This window comes from Sciurus vulgaris, assembly GCF_902686455.1.
Source record: "Sciurus vulgaris genome assembly, chromosome: 6".
Lineage (NCBI taxonomy): Eukaryota > Metazoa > Chordata > Mammalia > Rodentia > Sciuridae > Sciurus > Sciurus vulgaris.
The window spans coordinates 4,808,831-4,831,789 of record NC_136466.1 but is presented as its reverse complement, the minus strand read 5'-3'; the positions used below and the strand labels follow the sequence as shown (position 1 = coordinate 4,831,789).

The following is a 22,959-nucleotide window of genomic DNA, read 5'->3' as shown; positions in this document are numbered from 1 at the left end:
CAGTTACCAACGCTTGGATAGGCTCACCCTCCTCAGCCAGCTCACTCCCCTCCTGGTGGAGGTAACACCAGTAACTGGCTTCACAGAGGAGCATGGGTGCATCACAAAACACCTGTAAGTAAGCCTGTAACTAAAACCTAAAAGTAAAGAGCAGAGAGACCAGCAGAGTAGAGGGAAGGGAATTGGGGAGGGAGGGAAGGGGAGGGGAGGCACTGGGGACTGAATGAGAACAATCATACTCCATGCTTTTATAATCATGTCAAAATGAATCCTATTGGCATGTACAACTAAGAGGAAACAGTGGAGAAGAAAAAAAAAAAAAAAAAAGAAGGACAGCTGGGTAAGGGGCCTGAGCTGCCAGTCTTTGGAGCTTTGCTGCTGCTGGGGCAGTGGAGGAGGCTCTTCCTGCGAAGTCCCTTTCCAGCTAGGGACAGCGTGGTGGCTAATTGGCTCTATTCCCAGAGTATTGACCTGCCAACTCAGGGAATTATCATGAAGCAGTGATGGCAGCCTGCATAGCAGTCCCAGCCCTGGGGTCAGGTCCCCAGCTGAACAGGCCCCAAGTCACCCCCTTTGGGACCCCGACTGCCTCGGCAGCTCTCCCCAGCCCCAGGCAGATGTAGGGTCACTTCTGTGAGCTCTCCCAGCATCCGCATGCCTGAATTGTGCTCCTTCAGTCTGCCATGAATCTCAGGAGAGGCATGAGAGTCAGGTGGTCACAGTGAGTCAGAACATGTGTGCAGCTGACCCCTGGCAGTCCCCGAGGTGACAGAAAGGAGGACTCCCCTGGGGAAGCCTGCTGCCAGGCCCTGGACTTGATAGAGTGCATCCTGCTGGGGAACAGGAAGCTGGGGTGTGAAGTCTGCTTTCAAGATGAGAGGCATCCAGAGCCCAGTTGCCAGGTCATTTATTCCAGTGTTTTCAATGGCTAGGCGCACAGGCAACCTGCCTCTTGGGAGGCTAAGGTAGGAGGATGCATGTTTGAGGCCAGCCAGGGCAATGCAGGGACACCCTGTCTCAAAGTAAAAGTCAGAAAGAACCGGGGACGTAGCTCAGTGGTACAGCACCCCTCTATTCAATTTCAGAAGCACGAAATAAAAGCTGTTTATGAAGGCTTTCTTGGGGCTGGGTGAGTCATGGCCACTTGGAGGCCAGTGGAGAAAGGCCACCGGTGTTGAGACCCTGCCCTGCCCTGGCTCTGTGATGAGGGCTGAGCACCCAGGTTTCCCTCAGACGCTCCCTCCTGTTATGGAGTTCTACATATGTATAAATATCAATTTAAATCACACGTTTATAAAATACATATCCTTATTCTATGCATATTACAGGTTGACATCAGCATAGATATAAATTATAGTGATACCTGAAACAACTTAGAACAAGGCTGGTGCAGGTTAAGGGCTCAAGATCTCAGTTTCCCAGTAGTGAATTTCTCAAACCGAATCCTCCTGCCTTTGGTAAGCCTGCCAAGATGCAGACTCTCCCAGGTCTCCTTGCTGTGAGGAACAGGCAGCAACCTTGTCTGGGGAATCAGAGTCCACATGGGTGAGCTCCATAGTCTGACACAGCCTCCCCACACGGACCTTAGAGCCCACCTCTGAGTTATTCAAATCAGAAGGGCAAACAGTAGATATTAAAATTACTTGGGAGCCTAGGAATATTTTCAGAGACTTCCAAAAATATAAGAAGCCTCAGTTTCATTTTAATTAAAATTTGCTTTATTTGGTCTTTCTACATTGATACAATTACAGTAATTTCCTAATATGTTGGGTTCATCAAAAATAGGTGGGCGTGTGCATGTTTCCATAGGTATCGTAGGGTCTTCCTGTCAGCTGCTGTCCCAGGGAGAGAAGATGGTCACCTCCACTAGGAGCTCAGCCATGGAAGCCAGGGAGCACCAGTCCTGGGAAGGCTGCTGGTGCTTCGAAGGACAGAGGAGGACTTTTCCCCCAAGCACACCCTTCCAACTGCACATCAGTAATACCAGGGCAGGCTTAGCAGGAGGGTGAAGTTTGTTTTATGTCATGTTAATAAAGGCAGCACAGACACGTCACCTGTGTACCTTGATGCTGCTGACCCTCCCTGTGGCGTGGGCCCTCTGCAGCCCTTCTCCTCTGGTCTTCCATCACCAGAGGAGTCTCCCACGGCCTGCCTCTGGTCTTCCGTCACCAGAGGAGTCTCCACAGCCTGTGTCTGGGACGCAGAGGGGTCTGGAAGAGGTGAGGCAGTGGGAAGAGGCAGAGACACCGTGAGGCCAGCAGGGAGCGTCCCTCTGACTCCCTCCCAGTTTGGGAGCAAAGGGGGAGAACTCCATCCCCAGGGCTCTGCAGCCAGCACTCTGTGCTGCCTTCCATCCCACTTCCTTTCACTGAAGGACATTTGACTTCCCCGCATCTTTTTTCTCCCTAAGTGATTCTGTACATTCTCTTTCCCTCACTTCTGTTGGGATGCTGTGCTGCTACCTCCTGAGATGACTCCCTCATGTGCTATTAAAGTCACATCCTCACTTAGCTCTCTGTCTCCAAAACTCCCAACTGGCGAAGTTGCTAATTTTGGACAGTAGCAGGGAGGGACGCTGCTGGGGAGGCCCTCCTCCAGGCCCTGGGGCCCTTGCTGGGGTGAGGGGTGTGAACTCCCCTCTCAGTCCCCTGCTCCTCCTTGCCAGCTCCCACCTCCTCCCCCAGCACATCAGCTGGAGGAGCAGGGCCTGAAGGACCCGCCCTTTCCTTCCTCCCAGAGGGTCTGTTTTTCATTCCATCTCCACTTTTCTCCACCAGATCCTGTTTGCTTCCTTCCGGCTGAAGCTGCCTGCCCTCCCTAACCCCGTGGGTGCCATCCTACATGCTTGTTCCAGGTACTGTTTAGAAAAATACTTTATTATCTTTTGTATTATCATTTGGTGGGTAATTAAAATGCAGATTCTGAGGGTGGTTTTGAGATAAATAACTGGATCTCCAGAAGGAATTTGGGGTTCTTGCTGAGAATTTATTTTGATGGCTGGAAACTACACCATAAGTGTTTACTTAGGGGATGGAAGAAAAGTGAAAAGTAATGGACATGCCAATACTTTTAAGAAAAAAATGGGAAAGTGCTCCAGTAAAAGCTTCAACACCAGCAGGCGTCATGTCTGTCTGGAGTAAGTGTCAGCACCTGCTGGGACAGGTCCCAGGGTTTCTGATTCAGCAGATCTGGGGATGCGGGAGGCAAAGTCTGTTTTCCTTGCCCATTTCCAAGAGATGCTTGTGTTGCTGGTCAGAGCCATACTCTGGGGCCACTGGTAGTGTTGAGCAAGGAGCTTGTAACAAAACCTATGTCAATGGGAGTCACGGACAGAAGAGTGGCAGGCTGCTCATCTTGGGCAGAGTACCTGGCTTGCTGAGTGTTTACCAGCCGCCTGGACGGCAGGCTGACTTCATGAGTGAAAACCTCGTGTGGCTACAGGGGGCCTGAAGCAGGCACACAGGTACAACCGGAAGGTAGTGTGGGTCAGTCTTAGGGGGTACAGAGTTTACAAAGGAACAGATCAGGAAACAGGAAACTCTCTTTAGGGAAAGAGAGCAGTTTTGGTCACTGTCTCTGCTGGAATTGATGGAAAGGCAACTTTCACTTACTCTCTGAAGTGTAAAGGTGCCCATGTCACACTATGCCACCTCATCTTTCCACTCATGTGTCATCGTATCCAATCATATCTAGAAGACAAGCTGTCATGTCTTCCCATAGACCACATGCACTTATACACAGCACCAGGGCCCATGTTATATTTTTATGTAGCTATTTGCACAATGATATTCAAAATGCAGAAAGAAAAGAGGAAAACTTAAAGAAAAGGTCTTTAAGTGCAGAAGTTTTATCAAGAACAAAACAAAAAGCTTAGTTTGACTGATTAATAGCACAGTTCAGGGAAAACACTGTGGCATCCACCAAGCAAGTTCTGGGTTTGGAATAGGTCTGGGGGACCCTGGAGTTGCTCAGAGCCCTCAGGGTAGGATCCTGCCTAGGTTGGCTCCTCAAAAGGACACTTGGAAACAGGCTTTGCAAGACAGCATCCAGTGTCCCTAGTGCAGCCTACACTGCGACTAGTGGAAGAGAGGGCCTTTCCTCCTCTGAGACAGGGGAAAGGAGCAGAGAGGAAAAGGAGTGAGTGCTTGGTGGAGAGATGCAGGCATTTCTGGCCCTCAGCCTGGCAGATGATAGGCAGCTCACCCCACTGACAGGTGAGGGTCACCTGGATGGACACACAGGAGCCAGGAGAGCCAGCCAGGCAGCTCCGCATGGAAAGAGAATTTGGTGCCCAAGTGGTGAAACGGTGTGGCGGACAGCCAGGACCCCTGGAGTGAGGCCTGACAGACCCCAGCCCGGGGATCTGGTGAGGACGAGAAAGCCTGTAACCTGCGAGAAATGAGTGTGGACATTACGGTTAACAGGTCAGCACTTCCGAGGGGCAGGGTTCTCAATAAAACATTACCCAAGAAAAGAATGAGGCGCATCTGTGCGTTTCCCTTGTCTGTCTCTGATGAATTCTTCTCCTAATATCTATCAAGTATTTTCATGAAGCGTGGCTGAGAATATTAGCAATTGCTATCCAGGTAGGTGCTGAACTGTGTGTGTGTGTGTGTGTGTGTGTGTGTGTGTGTGTGTGTGTGTGTGTGTGTGGAGAGAGAGAAATCAAGACTCTCATGTGACTACAAAACAAGCGCAGGCTACAGAACCCCAGAATCAAGTCCTCCTAGTGGCTTCATGCCCTTCTCTGGCCTGTGCCCACTCCTCCTGCCCTTCCCTGTCTCCGGCCACACGTCCCACTCTCCTCTTCATGAGGTCAGTGCTACAGTTTCCACGGACAGTGAGAAGCTGTGGTATTTGTCTCTCTGTGCCTGGGAGGGTAACTTTGGCCTTCAACAGTCTGTGACATATTTCAGAATACCTGGAAAGAGTTCAGTTGTTCCCAACACACAGACGTGATTAATGTGGGAGAGAAGCAGATGCTCGTAACTGGGACTCCATCATTACATGTCACTCACTCTCATACTGTGCCCCTTAGATATGCACAGATACTGTGTGTCAGTAAAAATTGCAGTCCAAAGTCTGTCTAGCTAATTGAATCATGAGGGCCTGGCAAGACACCACAAGTGGTTCAGAGGAGAAATCAAAGTGCCATGCACAAGGGCAAATGAAGCAGGATGAAATTGACGGACTGAAGTGGATGAGATGGTCCCAGAGCAATGGCCTCCTGCATCACATGGGAATTTAAATCAGCTATACTTCTAGCAACAAGAGTAGTCTGCATCGCTGGCAATATCCTAAAACCTCCAGCACTGTAAAGTAGCTCACAGTAATAAATGCAAGTAAACACAATGCTCAATAGTTTTTCTGTTGTTCGCCCATTTTCAAAGTTTTTTTGATTTTCCCGACTTTGACATAATGAAAGAAGACTGAATGAGCGCAGAAGCAGTATGTGTTAAAGTCCGTCTTTTTCATGAACTGTTAGGTATTTTATGTGCATTATTCACTTCAATCAGAATAAAGACCAGGTGGAAAAGCTTATACTGTAAATTGAGGAAACTGATATTTGGATAATTTCTTCAGGGTCCCAGAGTTAATAAATGCCTCAATGAAAATTTGAATTTCAACTGAAGGCTCCAAAGCCCCTGCCTTTTCTTCTCTCTGCATTTTAGTGTCAAGTGTGTGAAGGGTGAGTCAGGTATGGGTTGTAGACCTTCATGCAAATTGAATGACGTGTCCTGATCTGGACTGGCTGACCTCCCTCTTCCTCATGCAGACAGTGTGGACACTGTGCTTAAATGGCCTCATGGAGGCTTGCTGGTGTGAGTCTCAGGTCATCTCATTCCATGACCCATGCCCAGGTGAATGAGGGGAAGGGAGTCAGGAGACAGAAAACTGGGGCTCTGGGTTAAGCCTGAGCCTGATCCCTCTCTTTCCCATAGTGAATGCTTGAATGTCCAGAGAGATGGACAACTTCACCTCCCGGAGCACCTTCCTCCTCATGGGGTTCTCTCACATCCGGGAGCTCCAGATCCTGCATGCCATGCTCTTCCTGATGGCTTACCTGGCCGCCCTTCTCGGGAACCTCCTCATCATCACCCTCATTACCAAGGATGAGGGGCTGCACACCCCCATGTACTTCTTCCTGAAGAACTTGTCCTTCCTGGATCTGTGCCTCATCTCCATCACTGTTCCCAAATCCATAGCGAACTCTCTGATGAATCGCAACACCATTTCATTCCCTGGGTGTGTTGCCCAGGTCTTTTTCTTTTTCCTCTTAGCCACTACGGAGGTAGCCCTCCTCACGGTCATGTCCTACGACCGCTACGTGGCCATCTGCCACCCACTCAGGTATGAGAGCCTCATGAGTCCTGGGGCGTGTGTGCAGATGGCCGCCTCCTCCTGGGTCAGTGGAGGTCTCAATGCAGTTCTGCACACAGCCGCTACCTTCTCCGTTCCCATGTGTGGGCCTCCTGATGTTCACCAGTTCTTCTGTGACGTCCCACAGCTGCTGGCCCTGGCCTGCTCCTACAATGTGGGGGAGCTAGTGGTCATCGGGCTGAGCCTGCTACTGGACTTCGCCTGCTTTGTGCTCATGGATATTTCTTACCTTCGCATCTTCTCCGCCGTGCTCAGGATGCCCTCTGCAGTGGGCAGGTCCAAAGTTTTCTCCACGTGTCTGCCTCACCTCCTTGTAGTGACTCTGTTCCTCTCTTCTGGCTTTTTTGCCTACTTACGGCCCCTGCCAAAATCTCCATCAGTCCTAGACTTGCTGGTTTCAGTATTCTATACACTGGTGCCACCCACCATGAATCCCCTCATCTACAGTCTGAGGAACAAGGACATGAAAGTGGCCCTGAGGAGGCTGCTGGTGAACAGGTGTCCTCCTTCCAATTAGAAGGGTTGATCCCATGACGTCACCATCTTCTGTCCACTGATTTAACTACCTGCACCTCTGGTGACAAAGTTTGGACATGATTTTGGACACTTACAGTAAGGATGCTCATGAGGATCAGGTTGTAGTCATTACGGTGACACTGAGAAGCACCTCCGTGCCCAGGTCAAGTGGATGGTGACCAAGGGCTCCCCTTATGACTGGCTGATGTGTGTTGGCCTTGCACTTGTCACCCCAGTGGAGCTCCCTGGTCTGTGACCTGTGCATTGGACAGGACAGTGGGACACCAGAGATAGAAGTGTCCTTTGCCAGGCAACAAGTGGTGGTCCCTGACAAGGATGGTGTGGGGTCTGGAATGCCATCTTGAGGTGGGTAATTGTCTGCTCAGAGGCCTTTGTGCATCGCTGGCTGCTGCTTCTCGGCAGGTACTGTGGTTGTCCTTTGACGCTCATTTCACGAAGTCTTCAACCTGCTTCTTCCTTACTAGACTTTTTTTTTCTATTTTTTATGTTTTTATTAGTGTATTATTGTTCTTCTTGACAGATTTATTCATGCATATGACATAATTTGCTCCATTTAAATCCCCAATATTCCCCCTAGAATATATCCACTTTTAAGTGTATGTAGTTGGACGAGATGGGTAGTCATCACCACAATACAAAAACCAAACATCTGAATCACCCTCAAAATGTTCCCTTGTGTCTCTTTGAGGACAGTCCCCCTCACCCATTCCAGGATCCTGGCAACCACTGGTCTGCCTTCTGTCCCTTGGTGCACCCAATCTGCAGAGTCTGGTGGGGTGCATGGTCTACAGCAGTCATTTGGCACGTTTACCTAACACAAAAATTATTAACAAGAACCATCCACATCCTTTGTGGTCACACAGAATTTTGTATTGCCCCTGTTTTAAAAGTTTTTGATGTCTTGTTCACAGTGTCAGTCCTGGGTGTATTCTTGTGGAATAGAGAATTTTTGAAGATAGTAGTCTGTCTGAAAGTGTCTAATCCCTTCATGAAAACAAATCGAAACTTATTCATGACTAAAATGAAATTGATTTAAAGTGCATTTACAGAGTCAAATTAACTCTCAACAGTCTGAGTCTAAAAATGTTTCTTTGTTTGTCATGAGTTTCTTTCTAATTCCTTCTGAGAGCCATGGACCACGGTAACCCTTCTGCAATAGCTCTGACCTAAGCACAGGTAGCTTTATCACCTGCAGCGGTATTTCCACAGGGACAAATAATGGATGGACATGTGAAAGTCTATGACTAAATAAATGTGCACACATTTCTTGAAAGAATGATTTGTGTGATTGGCTCATTGTCATGTTGGTGTCACACACAAGCTAGCACAAAGCATTTGAGATGAGCCCCACAGCCCACAGCTATCCATTATTTCTCCATGGATGACATTTTTCATTTTATAGTTATGTCTTTTTTCCTCAAGTAAACTTCAATTCTATGTGTATTGAAATTCTCAAGGATTTGCACTTCCAGGGTAGTTTTTCTAGAAAGAACATTTGGAATTCTGTACATGACCCCCAAAATGTCAAACCCAGGGTCCCTGGATCCTGTCCGTACACTGCTATGTATGTTAAAAGACTCCTGTGCTGACTGAGCAGCAGGATTCTTGGGAAACCTGGGCCGTGCAGTTATGCTAAAGACGGGCCCAGTCAAGGAAAGGCAGCCTGCCCAGAGATTGGTCAGGGAGACCTTCTATGTCATTCTCTTCATTGTTCAAAAGGGGAACACACATCTTTTTCCTTTTAAAACAAAGAGGAGATTAAGCCAGTTTCCAGGGCCACTGGTGTAATGTGTCCTGCGTTTGGCACAGCAGGAAGCGGCGGCGATCAAGGCCGAGTTCCCGGCACTGGCCCCAACTCCTCTCCCGCTGCCACCTTGCTTGACTTCCTCACCATTTTCTCCAAGGCAGGCTCGTGCTCTGGTGCTTCCAGGGCGTGAACGACTCATGCACTGGGCCCGATAAAGCGTTGATTCGCTCGGTGCTGCTGCAGGAGCGGGGAGGTAACAACTCCTTCACCCATGAAGCCCTCACACTCAAGTATAAACTGGACAACCCGTTTGAGCTGGTGTTTGTGGTTGGTTTTCAGAAGATCCTAACACTGACGTATGTAGACAAATTGATAGATGATGTGCACCGGCTGTTTCGAGAGAAGTACCGCACAGAGATTCAACAGCAAAGTGCTTTAAGTCTATTGAATGGCACTTTTGATTTCCAAAATGACTTCCTGCTGCTCCTTCGTGAAGCAGAGGAGAGCAGTAAGATCTGTGCTCGCACTACCATGAAGAAATATGAAGATTCTGAAAAGGCTAAGAAACCTGTAAGATCCATGATTGAAACACGGGGGGAAAAGCACAAGGAAAAAGCAAGAAATAGCAAAAAAAAAAACCAAGGGGGACCAAGAAGGAAGGTTCTGATGGCCCTTTGGCTACCAGCAAAGCAACCCCTGCAGAAAAGTCAAGTCTCTCAGTGGGGGCTGAGAATGGAATAGAACTTTCAAAAGAGGAGCTGATACGCAGGAAGAGAGAAGAGTTCATTCAGAAGCATGGGAGGGGTATGGACAAACCCAGCAAGTCCATGAAGTCAGATGCTCCCAAGGAGAAGGGCAAGAAAGCTCCCCGGGTGTGGGAACTGGGTGGCTGTGCAAACAAGGAAGTCTTGGATTATAGCACTCCTACCGCCAATGGAACATCAGAGGTGCCCTGTCTGAGGGCATCAACTTGACTCGAGGGACCGGGCCTGGGGGGCAGCTTCAGGACTGGATTGCAGCAGCTCGGATGATGAAGGGGCCGCTCAAAACGTCACCAAACCTAGTGCTACTAAGGGAACTCTGGGTGGCATGTTTGGGATGCTGAAGGGCCTTGTGGGTTCCAAGAGCTTGAGTGGTGAAGACATGGAATCGTGCTTGACAAGATGCGTGATCACCTCATTGCTAAGAACCCAGCTGCAGACATTGCTGTCCAGCTGTGTGAATCTGTTGCCAACAAGTTAGAAGGGAAGGTGATGGGGACATTCAGCACTGTGACTTCTACAGTCAAGCAAGTTCTACAGGAGTCCCTGGTGCAGATTCTGCAGCCACAGCGTTGAGTAGACATGCTCCGGGATATCCTGGATGCCCAGCATTGCCAGCACCCTTATGTCATCCCTTTTGTGGTGTTAATGGAGTGGGGAAATCTACTAATCTCGCCAAGATTTCCTTCTGGCTGTTAGAGAGTGGCTTCAGTGTTCTCATGGCTGTCTGTGACACATTTCGTGCTGGGGCTGTGGAGCAGCTGAGAACATACCCCCGGCGTCTGACTGCCCTACACCCCCCAGAAAACCATGGTGGCCGCACGATGGTGCAGTTGTTTGAAAAGGGCTAAGGCAAGGATGCTGTCGGCATCCATTGCCATGGAAGCCATTGCCTTTGCACGTAACCAAGGTCTGGTGTGGTGCCGGTGGACACAGCTGGCCGCATTCTAGACAACGCCCCCCTGATGACTGCCCTGGCCAAACTCATTACTATCAATAGGCCTGACTTGGTGCTGTTTGTGGGGGAGGCCTTAGTAGGCAATGAAGCAGTGGACCAGCTGGCCAAATTCAGTAGAGCCTTGGCTGACCATTCTATGGCTCAAACACCTCAGCTCATTGATGGCATTGTCCTTACCAAATTTGACACCATTGATAACAAGGTGGGAGCTGCTATCTCTATGACGTACATCGCAAGCAAACCCATTGTCTTTGTGGGCACTGGCCAGACCTACTCTGATCTCCGCAGTCTCAATGCCAAGGCTGTGGTGGCTGCCCTCATGAAGGCTTAATGTGGCTCTTGCCTAATACCAAATTGCCACTTTCCCCCACAAACTCCTTTTCCTGTATCAAGAATGTGCTTTAGAGTATGTGAGCAACTTGTCTTCAGTATAGTACAATGGCAGAGTGAGGGAGCTCCAGGGGCTTCCAGTCCCACTCCCTTGTCAGCCCAGCCTCCATCTGCAAGGAGGGCCTAATCATGTTTCAGTCACTGCCCACTGACCTTCTCCCTTCCCCACTTTGAGCCTCCTCCTTCCTACTCAGGCGTCCCCTTCACTCTGCCTACAGACTCAGTCTCATTACAGCTTTGACCAATGGTTGTAAAACCTAACATCAGAACTTTGCTAACTAGTATGGTCACAGAGCCATCTAAGCCTAAGGAGCAGTTTGAGGTCCCAGCTTCATTAGGTTAAGAGACTCTTCTAGAGCCGGCTTTGGGTCTTAAATGGGCCTCCTCCTAGGATACACAGCTTTCAGGTCCCTGGTGCCAGGATGACATCCACTTCACTGTTGGCAGTGTATGGCCCGTTCTTAATTGCTGCTAATTCTAAATCTTATGATGACCCCTATACTATATTTTCTCCAAAGCATCAGCTTAGCCAGAGTGATTTGTTACAAATGAGTGAAAAGTGAGTCCCTGCTTCCCTCAAACAAAGGGAGCTGAACTGCAGTGTTGCATTGGGCTTCTCAGCCTTCCAACTCTTCCCTACTCCTGGAATCCAGATGTAAGCCTTGCATGTACCCCTTCCTGGGAGAAAATCAATTATCAGAAGGGTTATCTGTTGCCCCCTGCCCAGCCCTACCCTTCACCTCCCGAGCAGGTCCTGGCTTCTTTTCATCCCTCTCTTCTACAGTGCCTGGTAGACAAGTGCGACGTTGAGGAAAACAAACCTCTTGTTAAGACTTGTCCTGTAGCTTGGTTTTACAGATGTGCTATTAGTGCAATAAGGTGAAGGCTGTCTGCCCAGAGAAATACATAATTTATATAAGAAAATAAATTTCATAAGTAAACTGGGAAAAAAAAAAAAACAAAGAGGAAACACTCTTCTCTTATTGGAACAATATGAGATCACTTATCATTTGGTCTCCTTCGGTTCATCAAGCATCTGGTGGTCCGTCTGTTGGACTTGGTAGTAAAGGATATTTGCTGAATGCTAAATTTTAGATATGAACCCTCCACCCACAGCTTATGTGTGGGGCAATGCAAGAAATTTCAGAGGCGAAATGATTAGATTATGAGAGGTGCTACCTAATTGGTGGATTAATCCACGATACGGATTAACTGTACAGTACCTATAGGTAGGTGGGGTGTGTGGAGGAAGTAGATCACTGGGGATGCTGAGTGAAGCCCACTCTTCTCTGCTTGCTCCTGCTTCCCTGAGGTAGCCACTGCCCAGGTCTTTGCTCCCAGAGTCCCACCACTGCCGCCCGCAGCCTCCTCCCATGCAGTGAGGACAGCATTCTTCATGTTCTAAACTCCTGGGAGTTCAGGAATTCCTCAGTTGCAAAGACTGCTTATTCACATGAGTGACTTTGAGATGGAGCAGGGGAGTGTGGACCATGGACATTCTTGAACTGACAGTGGCCAGTTTTCCAGGCAATATTTCTGACACCATTTCCACCAAGACTGCTATTTCCCACTGAGCAGCAGGGAGCACTGTGGCTCTTCTCAGGGCCTGCACTGTGGCGGCTGCTGCTGTGCAAAGCCCTAGAGTCTCCAGGGCTGGGGTGTGGTGCCTGCCTCTGCCGACCACGAGCACCGGCTCTCCCCAGCTCCGCTCTGGACTGGATGTCTCCTGCTCGCAGTTGTGCAAGGTCCCAGCAGCTGCTCCTCCTTGGCCTTCTTGGGGCAAGCTCCAGAACTCACCATCAGCACCCTCTGTCTAGCCGCTTAGTCTCAGGCTCAGCTGGTGCTCAGCATGCTGCAGAGCTCACTGAGAGTGGAGGTCAGTTTGCTAGTCTCAGGCCTGAGCTGGTGCTCAGCATGGAGCTCACCAAGAGTACAGGTCAGTCTGCTAGTCTCAGGCTCAGCTGGTGCTCAGCATCCAGCAGAGCTCACCAAGAGTGGAGGTCAGTCTGCTAGTCTCAGGCTCAGCTGGTGCTCAGCATGGAGCTCACCAAGAGTGGAGGTCAGTTTGCAGGCACAGCCCCTGTCCTTCAGGGCACTGGGAGTGATGAGAGACTTGGGCCACTCAGCCCTGCTCGGGGGATTCAAGGGGCTATGTCCTCCACGGCCTGGACTTCCTTCTCCTGTGCACTGGCACGTAAGGACAGGCCTCAGAGACAGGACGGCCTCAACCCGGATCAGCCCCTCTGCCTCAGACCACCCAGACGTTTAACCCTGGCCCCACCCGTCACCCCTGAGGGTCTGTCTGCAGGGTCCCTATCCCATCCTGTGCTGGCTCAGCCGTCCTCCCTCTCTGCATCCCCCAAAGCATCTGCAGACTCACCTGCACCCCGAGCAGTGGCTTCAGTCCTGCTGACTGAGGACATGCAGGTTCCAGGGGAAGTCAGGGAGCCCTCCCAGGTACCGGTCAACCACACAGATTCAGATGGGCACCAGGGCTCTGGGGCGCAGCCCCTTCTCTGGATCCAAAGACGTGCGGGTGAACTCAGTGTTCTGTGGAGCTCTGGGCTCTGGACGGAGATGAGGCCCTCATCCCTGTAGCGCTCAAGCTGAGCTCCTAGGACTCGTGCGGTGCCGCAGACCCTGGGGAGTGAGACCAAGCCCCTGCTCTCTCTGTCTGCCACAGGCAGCCCTCCAGGGACTCTAAGGAGGCGATTTCCCTGTCTCATTTCCTTAGACCCTGGGTTCCTTGGCAGAGTAGATCTGGTGACATCACATCCCTTTAGCTCAGAATGTGGACTGTTCTGTCCCCAGCACGGCCTGCCTGAGTCCAGACTTCACAGCCATGTATGTACTTCACGCTCAGAGATGAAATCTCCCAATGGACAATGTGGAATAAACTAAAGGAGGTAATTCCAGTCACTCCCCAGGCAGCTTTGAGGAATGACTCAAAAGTTCTCTAAGTGCTTCAACTGGTTTGGGGGGAAAAAACATCAATGTGGGACAAAAGCGTTTCCTAGAAATAAGCCACCAGCAACTGAAACCAAGGCTGTCTTCCCCAGTGTTTATTTCTGGCACCTTTGTCAGGAGTCACTGGGCTGTCCATGTGGGCTTAGTTCTGGAACTCTGTTCTGTTCCACAGATCTGTGCTTGTACCATGCTGTTTGGTGGCTCTGTGGTGTCTGGAAATGACAGCTTGTGATGTCTCATACTTTCTAATATATGTTCCAAATTGCATTGGCTATTTGGGGTCTTTGGTGCTTGAATATATAAATTGTTTTCCTTATTCTGTGAGGAATATAATTGAATAAAATAAGAAATATTAAAAAAAAAACTGAAACAAAAGGAAAGTCTCAAACATGGAAAACTAATAAAACTCACTGAGAACAATGCAAGAAGGGCTAAACAAATGCAGAGGGACACCTGGTCCGCAGTTCAGGGTACTAAGTGTGCTTTTGATGAGACCTACACAATCTGAGGCTCCTGGGTCCCCCAGAGCTCCCTCACCAGCTTTGCCAGCTCTACTGGTGGGACCCAGAGCTGAGATCCCTCAGGTCCCAGGACCAGCCTGCTCAGGTCCTGCCTCCCAGGGAAGGAAGAACATCTCTGTCCGAGGGAGGAAGCCGGCGGTGGGAGCCAGTTCTGCTCCCAGCATCTCAGGATCCCAGCTGTGCTGCCTTCGGGCCCCTGCAGCTCAGGCCCCTGGGGAGACTCAGCACTGCTGCACACTCCACACCTCACCCTGCAGTGTGGATGGCCATGAGGAAATGCCAAGTGGTCACCACTTAGGGGTGGGACTCAGCTGCAGAGAGGCCTGGGGAGCCAGGTGCAGGCAGAGCCGTCCAGGTACAATGACAGGGAGGGTGTGGGGGTCAGGGCAGGCGCAGTGACAGCAGAGGTCCCAACCCAAGACGCTGCCCCTGGGCTGGGCGTCCTGCTTGAGAATGTGCACAGGCAGCACCTGGAGGAGGGTGAAGGTCAGGAGTCCTACATGGGAGAGAACATGGAGCAGACACTGCAGGTGGACACCCCATTAGCCCCAAGTCCACACCCTTCCTGCAGGAGACCAGCAGGTAGGAAAGGACCCCATCCGGCTAGCAGGAACAGGTACCCCATCATCAGGATGGCACAGAACTGCTGTTCCACCAGGGACAGGAATGTCATGGACCCAGTGCTCATTTGACGTGTCCTCCTCACCCAGTTATGGTGAGTGGTGCCTCCAGCCCCTGCTCTGGGACAGACTTGGTGAGCAGCTCAGACCCCACAGGGAGGAGGACTGGCAGTCACCAGCAGGGAGCCACCAGGACAGAAGAAGGTGCTCAGCAGAGGTGAGCAGGTTCTTGTCTGGTTCAGGAGGTTGTCACAAAATGCCACCACCAGATGGCTCAAAAACTGAGGATCTGCTGCTCACAGTTCTGGAGCAGGGAAGTCCATGGTCACTGTCTGCAGAGGTCCCTCTCCTGTGCCTCAGAGAATGGAAGGGGCAGGAGCACCTATGGCTCTTCTCTGAGGGCACTGACTCACTTATGAGGGCCCTGTCCTCATGTCCCCACCACCACCCACGGGCCCAACTCCTACAGTCACTCTGGGATTTAAAAACAGGACCTTGTAGGGACCATGAACATTCTGTTTCTGGCAAGGGGGATGTAGTACGGGTGCTGGGGACAGCTAACCTCAGTTCCAGGTTGAGCTCAGCTGTAACAACAGCACCTATGGTTCTTCCCACTCTGACCTCTTGAAAAGTCCCCAGAGTAGACCAACTGTATTCCTAGAGGAACTTCTCTCAGGGCTCATTCCACTTAACAGGTGAACACAATTCAAGGGATGGGCCTTATGCACATGGTGGTATCCAACTGTGATGGCCATCTCTTCCTGACCAGGCTGAGCATGCTCAGCCAGGAGGAGTATCTTTAGTGACCTTTGTCATGGCTCAGGGTCTCTCCAGGTCCATAACTCCTGCATGGACAGCTGCATTCAGCATCTGAGAGGAGCACAGCTGAGAAGCTCCAGCTCTAGCACACTCCTCAGGACCTGGAGGCCACATCAGCTCCGGAGCCCACCATGCCCACGGCTGAGTTTGTTACAACCACACCACACTTCGGGACTCTTCAGGTCACCTGACCCCACAGGCATCAGGGCACCAAGAACAAATAGCCAGGATACAACCATGAGGTTGCTGAGCCAGACCTGGAAGTCCAGCAGAGAAGAGGGCTCCTTACCAAGCCACCCCTGAGCTCCTGGGGACACATCCTCTCCACATCCAGGGTCTGAGAAGCCTGTGAGAGATTCCGGTCTTCCAGACACCTGCTCCGGAGGTCAGCCAGACCCCACCAAGGCCTTCGTGTTCCATTCTCAGGAGACATTAACCCAACCAACCCAGGGCTGAGCTGTCAGGGCAGATTCAGGAGACAGCGGATCTTGCAGGAAAGACCACTTGACAGCAAAGCAAGAGGACTGGGCATCGACCACTCAGAGCCCAGAGACATAACAGCTCTTTTATTACACTCTTAGCAGGGGAAAAGGCACGTTTCCTTTTTCTTTCTGATTTCGCACCCCTTGCTCTGTCTCCACCTGAGCAGGAACAGCTCAGCAACTCCCAGCTGTTGGGGGCCGCTGCCCTGTAGGGCCCGCAGTGGTGGCTGGCCTCACCCTATGGCGCCGAGAAACCCAGCAGCAAGTGCTTTCTATTGGCTGACTGATCTCCTCCGCGTCCATGCTTAGCTCGTGATCAGTACATGTCCTCATTACCCACCATTAAGTCTCCACGAGCCAAACGCCTGACCCATTAAGGTGATTGGCTGTTACATCCCATAAAGCTGCGTATTTTGCGCGGCGGGAGCAAGCAAGGCAAGGAGGGCAGGCAGCAGCAGCTGTGGGACGAGAGAAGAGGAGAGGCGGCCGGGGCGCGACGAGAGAGGAAGAAGAGAGAAGCGGCAGCTGCACGAGAGAAAAGGAGAGAGAGAGAGCTGCACGACAAGAGAAGAAGAAGACGGCGGTGGTGGAGGAGGAGGAAGAACCAGGCACTCGGCTCAGAAGCTCTCCCATAAAAATAAAGACCTTAAAACTTCATTTGAGAGCCGAGTCTTCATTGTACTCGCTGAACGAGGCACCCAGCTCCTCCCTGGGTGGCGTCTCACTGTTGGGATCTACCTGGAGTCTCTTCATGGTCACTGCCAGGATCATTCCTTCCAGTGACAGTGGAGCCTTCAGACACAAAGGTCAGTGAGAGTCGTCAGCTGCAGGGAGGCCGCACTGCCCACCAGGCCTGCTCCTCCCCTGCTTCTCAGAACTCACCTGGGCTCTGTGGTCAGAGGTCCAGCAGTCCCCGCTCACACCTGCAGACCCCACATGCTCAACGCAAGCTCATGGCCACAAGGGAGGGAAGCAGGAGAGGGAAGCCGCCTCGGCTCAGCAGCTTTCCTTTATTCTGCAGCTCGTCAGTCCATCGGGCATGTGAGGGCTCGTTTGCTGGGCATGGAGGGGGCCCCCAGGTACAGAAGGGGTCTGGGTTTTGTAGTTCACATTGAGGGTGAGTGGATCATTGGAGACTGTGGACATGCAGTGTGGACAGTCAGGGACCCAGTCCTGTAGGTTGAGACTTGAGCTCAGGGAGGCAGTTGTAAAGAGGCTGAGCTCACTGTCGCTGGAAAGGCTCACAACTGGTGGTCACCACTTGCCTTCCTTCCCCTGGGACCCGTTGCTACCAGAGCTTCCCTGGCTTTTCTCCTTCCGGGACTCACCTGCAGTGGGCACGGTAAACGCCCAGGGCCCAGTGCTTCAGTATCTGCCTCCTTCCTTCAGATGCTCTGGGGTTGGGAAGGGGTCAATGTTTGCTTGTGGTGGGGATGCTGGGGTGAACCCGGAAGGGATGGAAGTTTGCCTTTTCCCTGGGGCCATTGTTACTGGGAAGGATGACCTGGGAGAGGGTTAATGCTTGGCTAATCTCCCTCCCTCTGCCAGAGCCACACTGTGCCTCCGTTTGTCCCGGGGAGCTGTCTTTAGGAACATTGTTTCCCATAACCCTTCACTCCAGGTGTCACCTCCCACATGTCTAGGGTCATTGCCACCCTCAGTGCCAGTCCTGAGGGGCTGGAGCTGCAGTTGCCATGGACACACTGTGTGACTGACCCCAAGGAAGAGAGCCAGGCCAGGCTGAGCACTCTGCTCTCCAGACAGTTCCAAGAGGGTGGGAGTCCTCTGCACTGGGCCAGCACTATTGGGACCCTGAACTGCGGCTAGCTGGGGAGGGACTGGGTTGGTTACTTTGCTTCCTGGTGATTGATGTAAATGAAATGGGCACATCAGCTCGTGTCCACCACTCGGAGGGCTCCTCTGAGCTGACCTCTGGGACCTCTCCTCCTCTGGTTCCTTACAGGTATTGGTCACTAGCCTGTGCCTACAGAATTGTCCACTCTCTAAGGCCAGGGACACCAAGGCCGACATCAGGGTCCTAGAGGGATTTTCAAAGCAAGGGGTACATTTGTGCACAGAGGTAAGGAGCTGGGCGCAGCCACCCCTGGGCAGGACAGGATCAGGGCAGTAGGACCGGGGTGGGGTCGCATTGCTGTGACCAGGAGCCGCTCAGTACATCCACCCTGGATCACACCCTGAGCAGGGCCCTGGTTAGCTGAGGAGAGTCCTCTCACACCTGAGCTGGACCACATGTTTGCAGGGTGAATCATCAGACAGGCCCTGAGCCCAAGCCAGGATGCCAAGGCTGAGCTCTGGATGAGGAGCAATAATGAGGACACAATGCAGGTCCCTGCGGTGACCAGCATGGCCAGGGCCCCTCTGTTAGGGGACAGACAGATGTGAACAGTGGGAACATGAGGTTAAGAGAATAATTCTACAAAATGGTCCCACCATGCTGACCCCCACATGCGTTCTTTGCCGAGAAGCAGTTTACCTGCAGCCTGCCTGGCCTGAGTGGACAGGACACGTCACGTTCCTCAGCAAATTTCTTGCTAACTGCAGGAGAAAAGTAGGCCCAAGATAATGTTGATGAGAGGAGCCCGAGTCACCCTGAAGGGGGCTTTTGTGACCAGATCCTGAAACTACGAGGAATAGAAGAGTCCCCCCTAAACTGCTGACCTGGCCTCATCCCCTGCCTCTGCAGTGGCCCTGAGGGAAGGAGCAGGAAGGAAGCTCCTCCTCCAGGCATCAAGGGAGACAAGCACACAGGGCTCACAGCAGACACAGGGCTGCCCCGCCACCTGTGCCTAAGGGGGGCACAGTGTCCAGGTGCCAACAGCCAGGCTGGGCAGGTCAGGCTCTGCTGACCTCGTCCTCTTAGCACCTGAGCCCACCTCTGCCCTCCCAGGCCTGGTGTCCTGATGTCTTCCTGCTGCCACTGGAAATCCTCCCTCTGCAGGCCCAGGCCAAGGCCCAGGGCTGCCTGCAGGTACCCTTATTTACAGGTCAAGCCCCACACAGCAGGGCTCCCCCTCAGGGCCCCGGGGAACCAGGATCCAGAGGAAAGGACTTCCAGACAGTGTGGCCATGGGAAGGGAGTAGTAGAACTGGGCCAGCCAGGGACATTTCCTAGTCAAGTGGCCTCGGCTTTTGCTTCTCTGGGTCAGAATATTGTCCCTGAAGACAATCAGGTGCTAATACTTACAATGCACTCCACCCGGGACTGGCAGTGCAGGGAAACTCAAACCTGTGCCCACTTTACATTTACAATTACTTGAAACACCACAGTCACCTGGTGAGTCCTTCAGAGGAGCCCAGGATGTGCTTTCCCTGGGAGGCTGGACAGGGACGTTGGCCACTGTCCTGTCGCAGGCTGAGGTCACCCCCACCTCCTACACACAGCCTCACTTTCCTCCTCCCAGGAGAAGCCCCCCGACCCTCAGCCCCTGAAGGCGGCCTCTCTCTGCTGCTCACAGTGTTTCTGGCACCACACAGACACCATGACGGGCGCCGGACACGGAGACAGACTCTCCACACGTGATGACGTTTTCCACTTGGGGCAACATCTCCCAAGTGAAGTCGTACTTCAGGAGGTGGGAGCTGCAGTGACCAGGCCTCCTCACCTCCTGCCCCCTCAGGTGCCCACCAGCTCTGGGTGGCAGGTGCTGCTCTGGATCTAACTGCAGAAGGAAGAGGCCTGCCCAGCTCTCCAGGTGTCCAAGCCCAGGCAGGGTCATTCTGAGCCCTCCTGCAGAACCATGTGCAGGGAAAGAGGGAGGGGCTGGCGTGAAGCCCCAGGGATCCACCACTGGACGCCACATTCCATGGAGGAGCAGGGACACCGGGACCCTGCAGACTCGGTCCTGGTGAGCACCCACATGGGGGACTCGACCACAGGGTGATGGTCCTCATGGGTGCTGAGCCCAGAGCACAGGTTAAAGTCTCCCCAGGAAGATGGTTGGGGCAGAGGGAGTGGGACTTGGAGGGGAGGACCTGACTGCAGCACAGTCCCCACCCGGGTCCCGTGGCCACCAGGGACCCTCCAGCTCTCTAGGACTTTGCTTTCTCCTCTGGAACAGAGCCTGATGGTGGGGCACAGTGTGAACTCACGTAACCGAGTGTGAACTGTGTGTCAAGGTAGGAAACACCATTGAATCTGAAGGATACACACTCTACACACCCACAATTGTAAACAGGAAATCGGGATGATGGGATTTGCTTGTTTTACTTCAGGAGGACAATCTACCAATTTCCCTGGCAAAGGAGATCCGAGTCTAGAGAATCCTACACCCGTGCTGCTCAGAACACACCACAGGGATCCACACGTGGAAATGGCCATGCAAACCCACACACCAGGGGACCAGGGTTCACCAGGGGCCAGGGGTCTTCACATGCAACGTGGTTCTGGTCCCCACACTTTCCTGCCCTCTGTGGCAGGAACCAGCAGGAGGGAGGCTCCCAGGCCAGAGCCAGCAGGAAAGCCCACCCTTCTCCTCACCTAGGGCTTCCCCCAGTGAGGATGGTTCCGGAATCTTGCTGTCTGTAGCTGATCTTGAGACTACCACGGAGGTTACAGGAAACACTGAGGCTCAGGGGAGGCTGTGCACTGTGGGCCAGGCCTGGGTCTCCTGTTGCTTTGTGAACACAGGTGAGAGCTGATGTCCAGTGAAAGGCCCCAAGGCAGGGGCAGGGCACCGAGGAAGGAGTGGGATGTTCTAGGAGTTGCCATTTCTCATGTCCATGTTGGTGGGAAATTACAAGCTTCCTAGTCCAGGAGGAAGATGGTGCAAAGGATGGGCCCCTCCCACCCAGTACACAGGCTGGTGCTGCCAATGGCATGCCCACTTGGCCCAGCGTCACTTCCCGAGAGAGGCAGTACATCCCCTCTCCAAGGAAACGTGCCTGTCATCTGTCACGTATGTTGTCAGAGTTTCATACAAGAGTTCACTTGAAAATAAGATAAACCAACAAACTCCTTCCCATCAAGCCGGGGCACCTTGCCTTGGCGTTAGAGGGGCCTCTTCCTCCAGCAGAGCCCCAGGAGGCCAGGAGGACATGGAGGAACTGTCAGCACAGTGGTCAGCTGCTCATGAATCACTCAGGGAGTGGGCTCCATGTGGACACAGGGCCAGAGTGGATGGAGGAGTTTGCCTCACCAGCCTGGACTGAGTGACTTCTGGGCCCCCGTCCTGGGTGGAAGAAGCCTGGAGAGGAGAGGACAGGACAGCAATGAGGCCCAGGTCCTCAGCTGTGCAGCTGAAGGACACTCATGTCAGCCTGAAATGCTGAGTCTACAGATGGCTGGACTGTGTGCTGGGCTCTCTGAAGGGCTCTTGGCTCACATTCCTCCTGGTTGGTCCAGGGTAGAATTGCTGCTGAGACTGAGTTTAAAGTTGAGATTCCATTGTCCACTGGCTGCCCCACAGTGCCTCCTGAGTCAGAGTGGGCTTCAGGGAGATGGTGGAGATGGGCCCTCAACACAGCTGCAGACGGAGTGTGTGGGAATGTGTTCACATAGATGAGACAGTGCAGAGCCAGAGGGCAGAGGGCCTGGGGCCTGGGCACTGGTGCAGATGCCTGGGCTCAGACCCGCCTGGACCATGTGGACCTGGGAAGGTCACACAATCCTGTGTCCTCGGTTCTCTGCACTGTCACTTGAGCAGTGACATGTGCCTCCTTGCTGGTGTCCTGAGGCTGAATGTAATCAGATGCAGGTAAAGCCTCAGGATAAAGTGCCTGGCTCAGTATAAATGAGTACGGGCTTCAATTTTAAGCATCTGGGAGGAAAATCCACACACTAGCCAGTGGCTGCTTCCCGGGAGGGAGCTGGGTGGCTGAAGACAGGGAGGGTGAAGGGCCCTCTGCTCCTCTGCTGTGTGTGGTGATCCGCAGCTTATGGGGAGCATTTGCATCATGCTTGTGATCCCCAAGTTGACCCTGTGAGAAGAACTGAGTAGAGATATTTCACAGCTGAGGACTTTGCATTTACAAGGAGGGACATGTCAGAGCTGCCAGACCTGGGACAGTGATTTAGCTGCTTTCCTGAGGACAGACACCTGAATTCCAAGACCTTCACCCTTCACTGAACCATGAGTTTCCTCCATGCTCTTTCTCAAACACAGCAGAGATTTCAGTGGGGAGAATAGCTCTCACCTTAGAAGAGGTGGCTGAGCCAAGCAGGCTCAGGTCCTTGACCAGCCTTCTGTCTCTGTGCTTCAGTCCCTGAGCCAAATGAGATGCAGTCCACATCAAAGCAGCTCCTCTGGAGGATGAGATGAAGTTTAGATGTGGGGCCACACTTCAGCAAGGCCACACACCAGCTGCCTCATGGGGGACCTTCCTGGTGATGAGTACAGCACTCTGGGTCCAGTGTCCACCTGGCTCTCCAGCTGAATCAGAACTCAGGACATTCCACACCAACTGCCACTGTCAAGAGTCCCTTCCCTCCCACCGACCAAGGCTGGGCAAGCAGTTCCTGGTGACTCTGTGATAAGTGGCCCTGGGCTGCTGTTTCTGTGCTATGAAGTATGTCTGTGTCTCCACTGTCTCACTGAACCTGGGTTGAGATCTGAGTGCAGCCTGGACCACGTCCTGCTGTTGATGGACACGGGCTGGGGCTGCTCTGAATGTGCCCTTCCTGCTCACCCCTCCCTCACCACGGGTGTGCCTGCAGACCCTCACCCCCCTGAGACCCCTCGGCGGCAGGAGGCACAGTCCAGCCTTCTCTCAGAGGGACCCCTCAGTAGCCTCAGCTTGAGGCCTTATGCCAGAACAGT

At 52.4% G+C, this 22,959-nt stretch overlaps 1 protein-coding gene and 1 pseudogene across 2 annotated transcripts; both read left to right on the top strand.

The window, feature by feature from the left end:
- Window positions 1-5,965: 5,965 nt before the first annotated feature.
- Window positions 5,966-6,898, top strand: LOC306663492 (olfactory receptor 14A16-like; the record flags this gene model as incomplete). The annotated part of the gene is made up of 1 exon (XM_079143811.1): window positions 5,966-6,898. The coding sequence occupies one exon, from the start codon at window positions 5,966-5,968 to the stop codon at window positions 6,896-6,898; it is 933 nt and encodes a 310-aa protein (XP_078999937.1).
- Window positions 6,899-8,697: 1,799 nt separating this feature from the next.
- LOC306663225 (signal recognition particle receptor subunit alpha-like) lies at window positions 8,698-11,720 on the top strand (annotated as a pseudogene). The gene has a single exon. The product of its transcript is annotated as a signal recognition particle receptor subunit alpha-like (transcript).
- The last annotated feature ends 11,239 nt before the right edge of the window (window positions 11,721-22,959 follow it).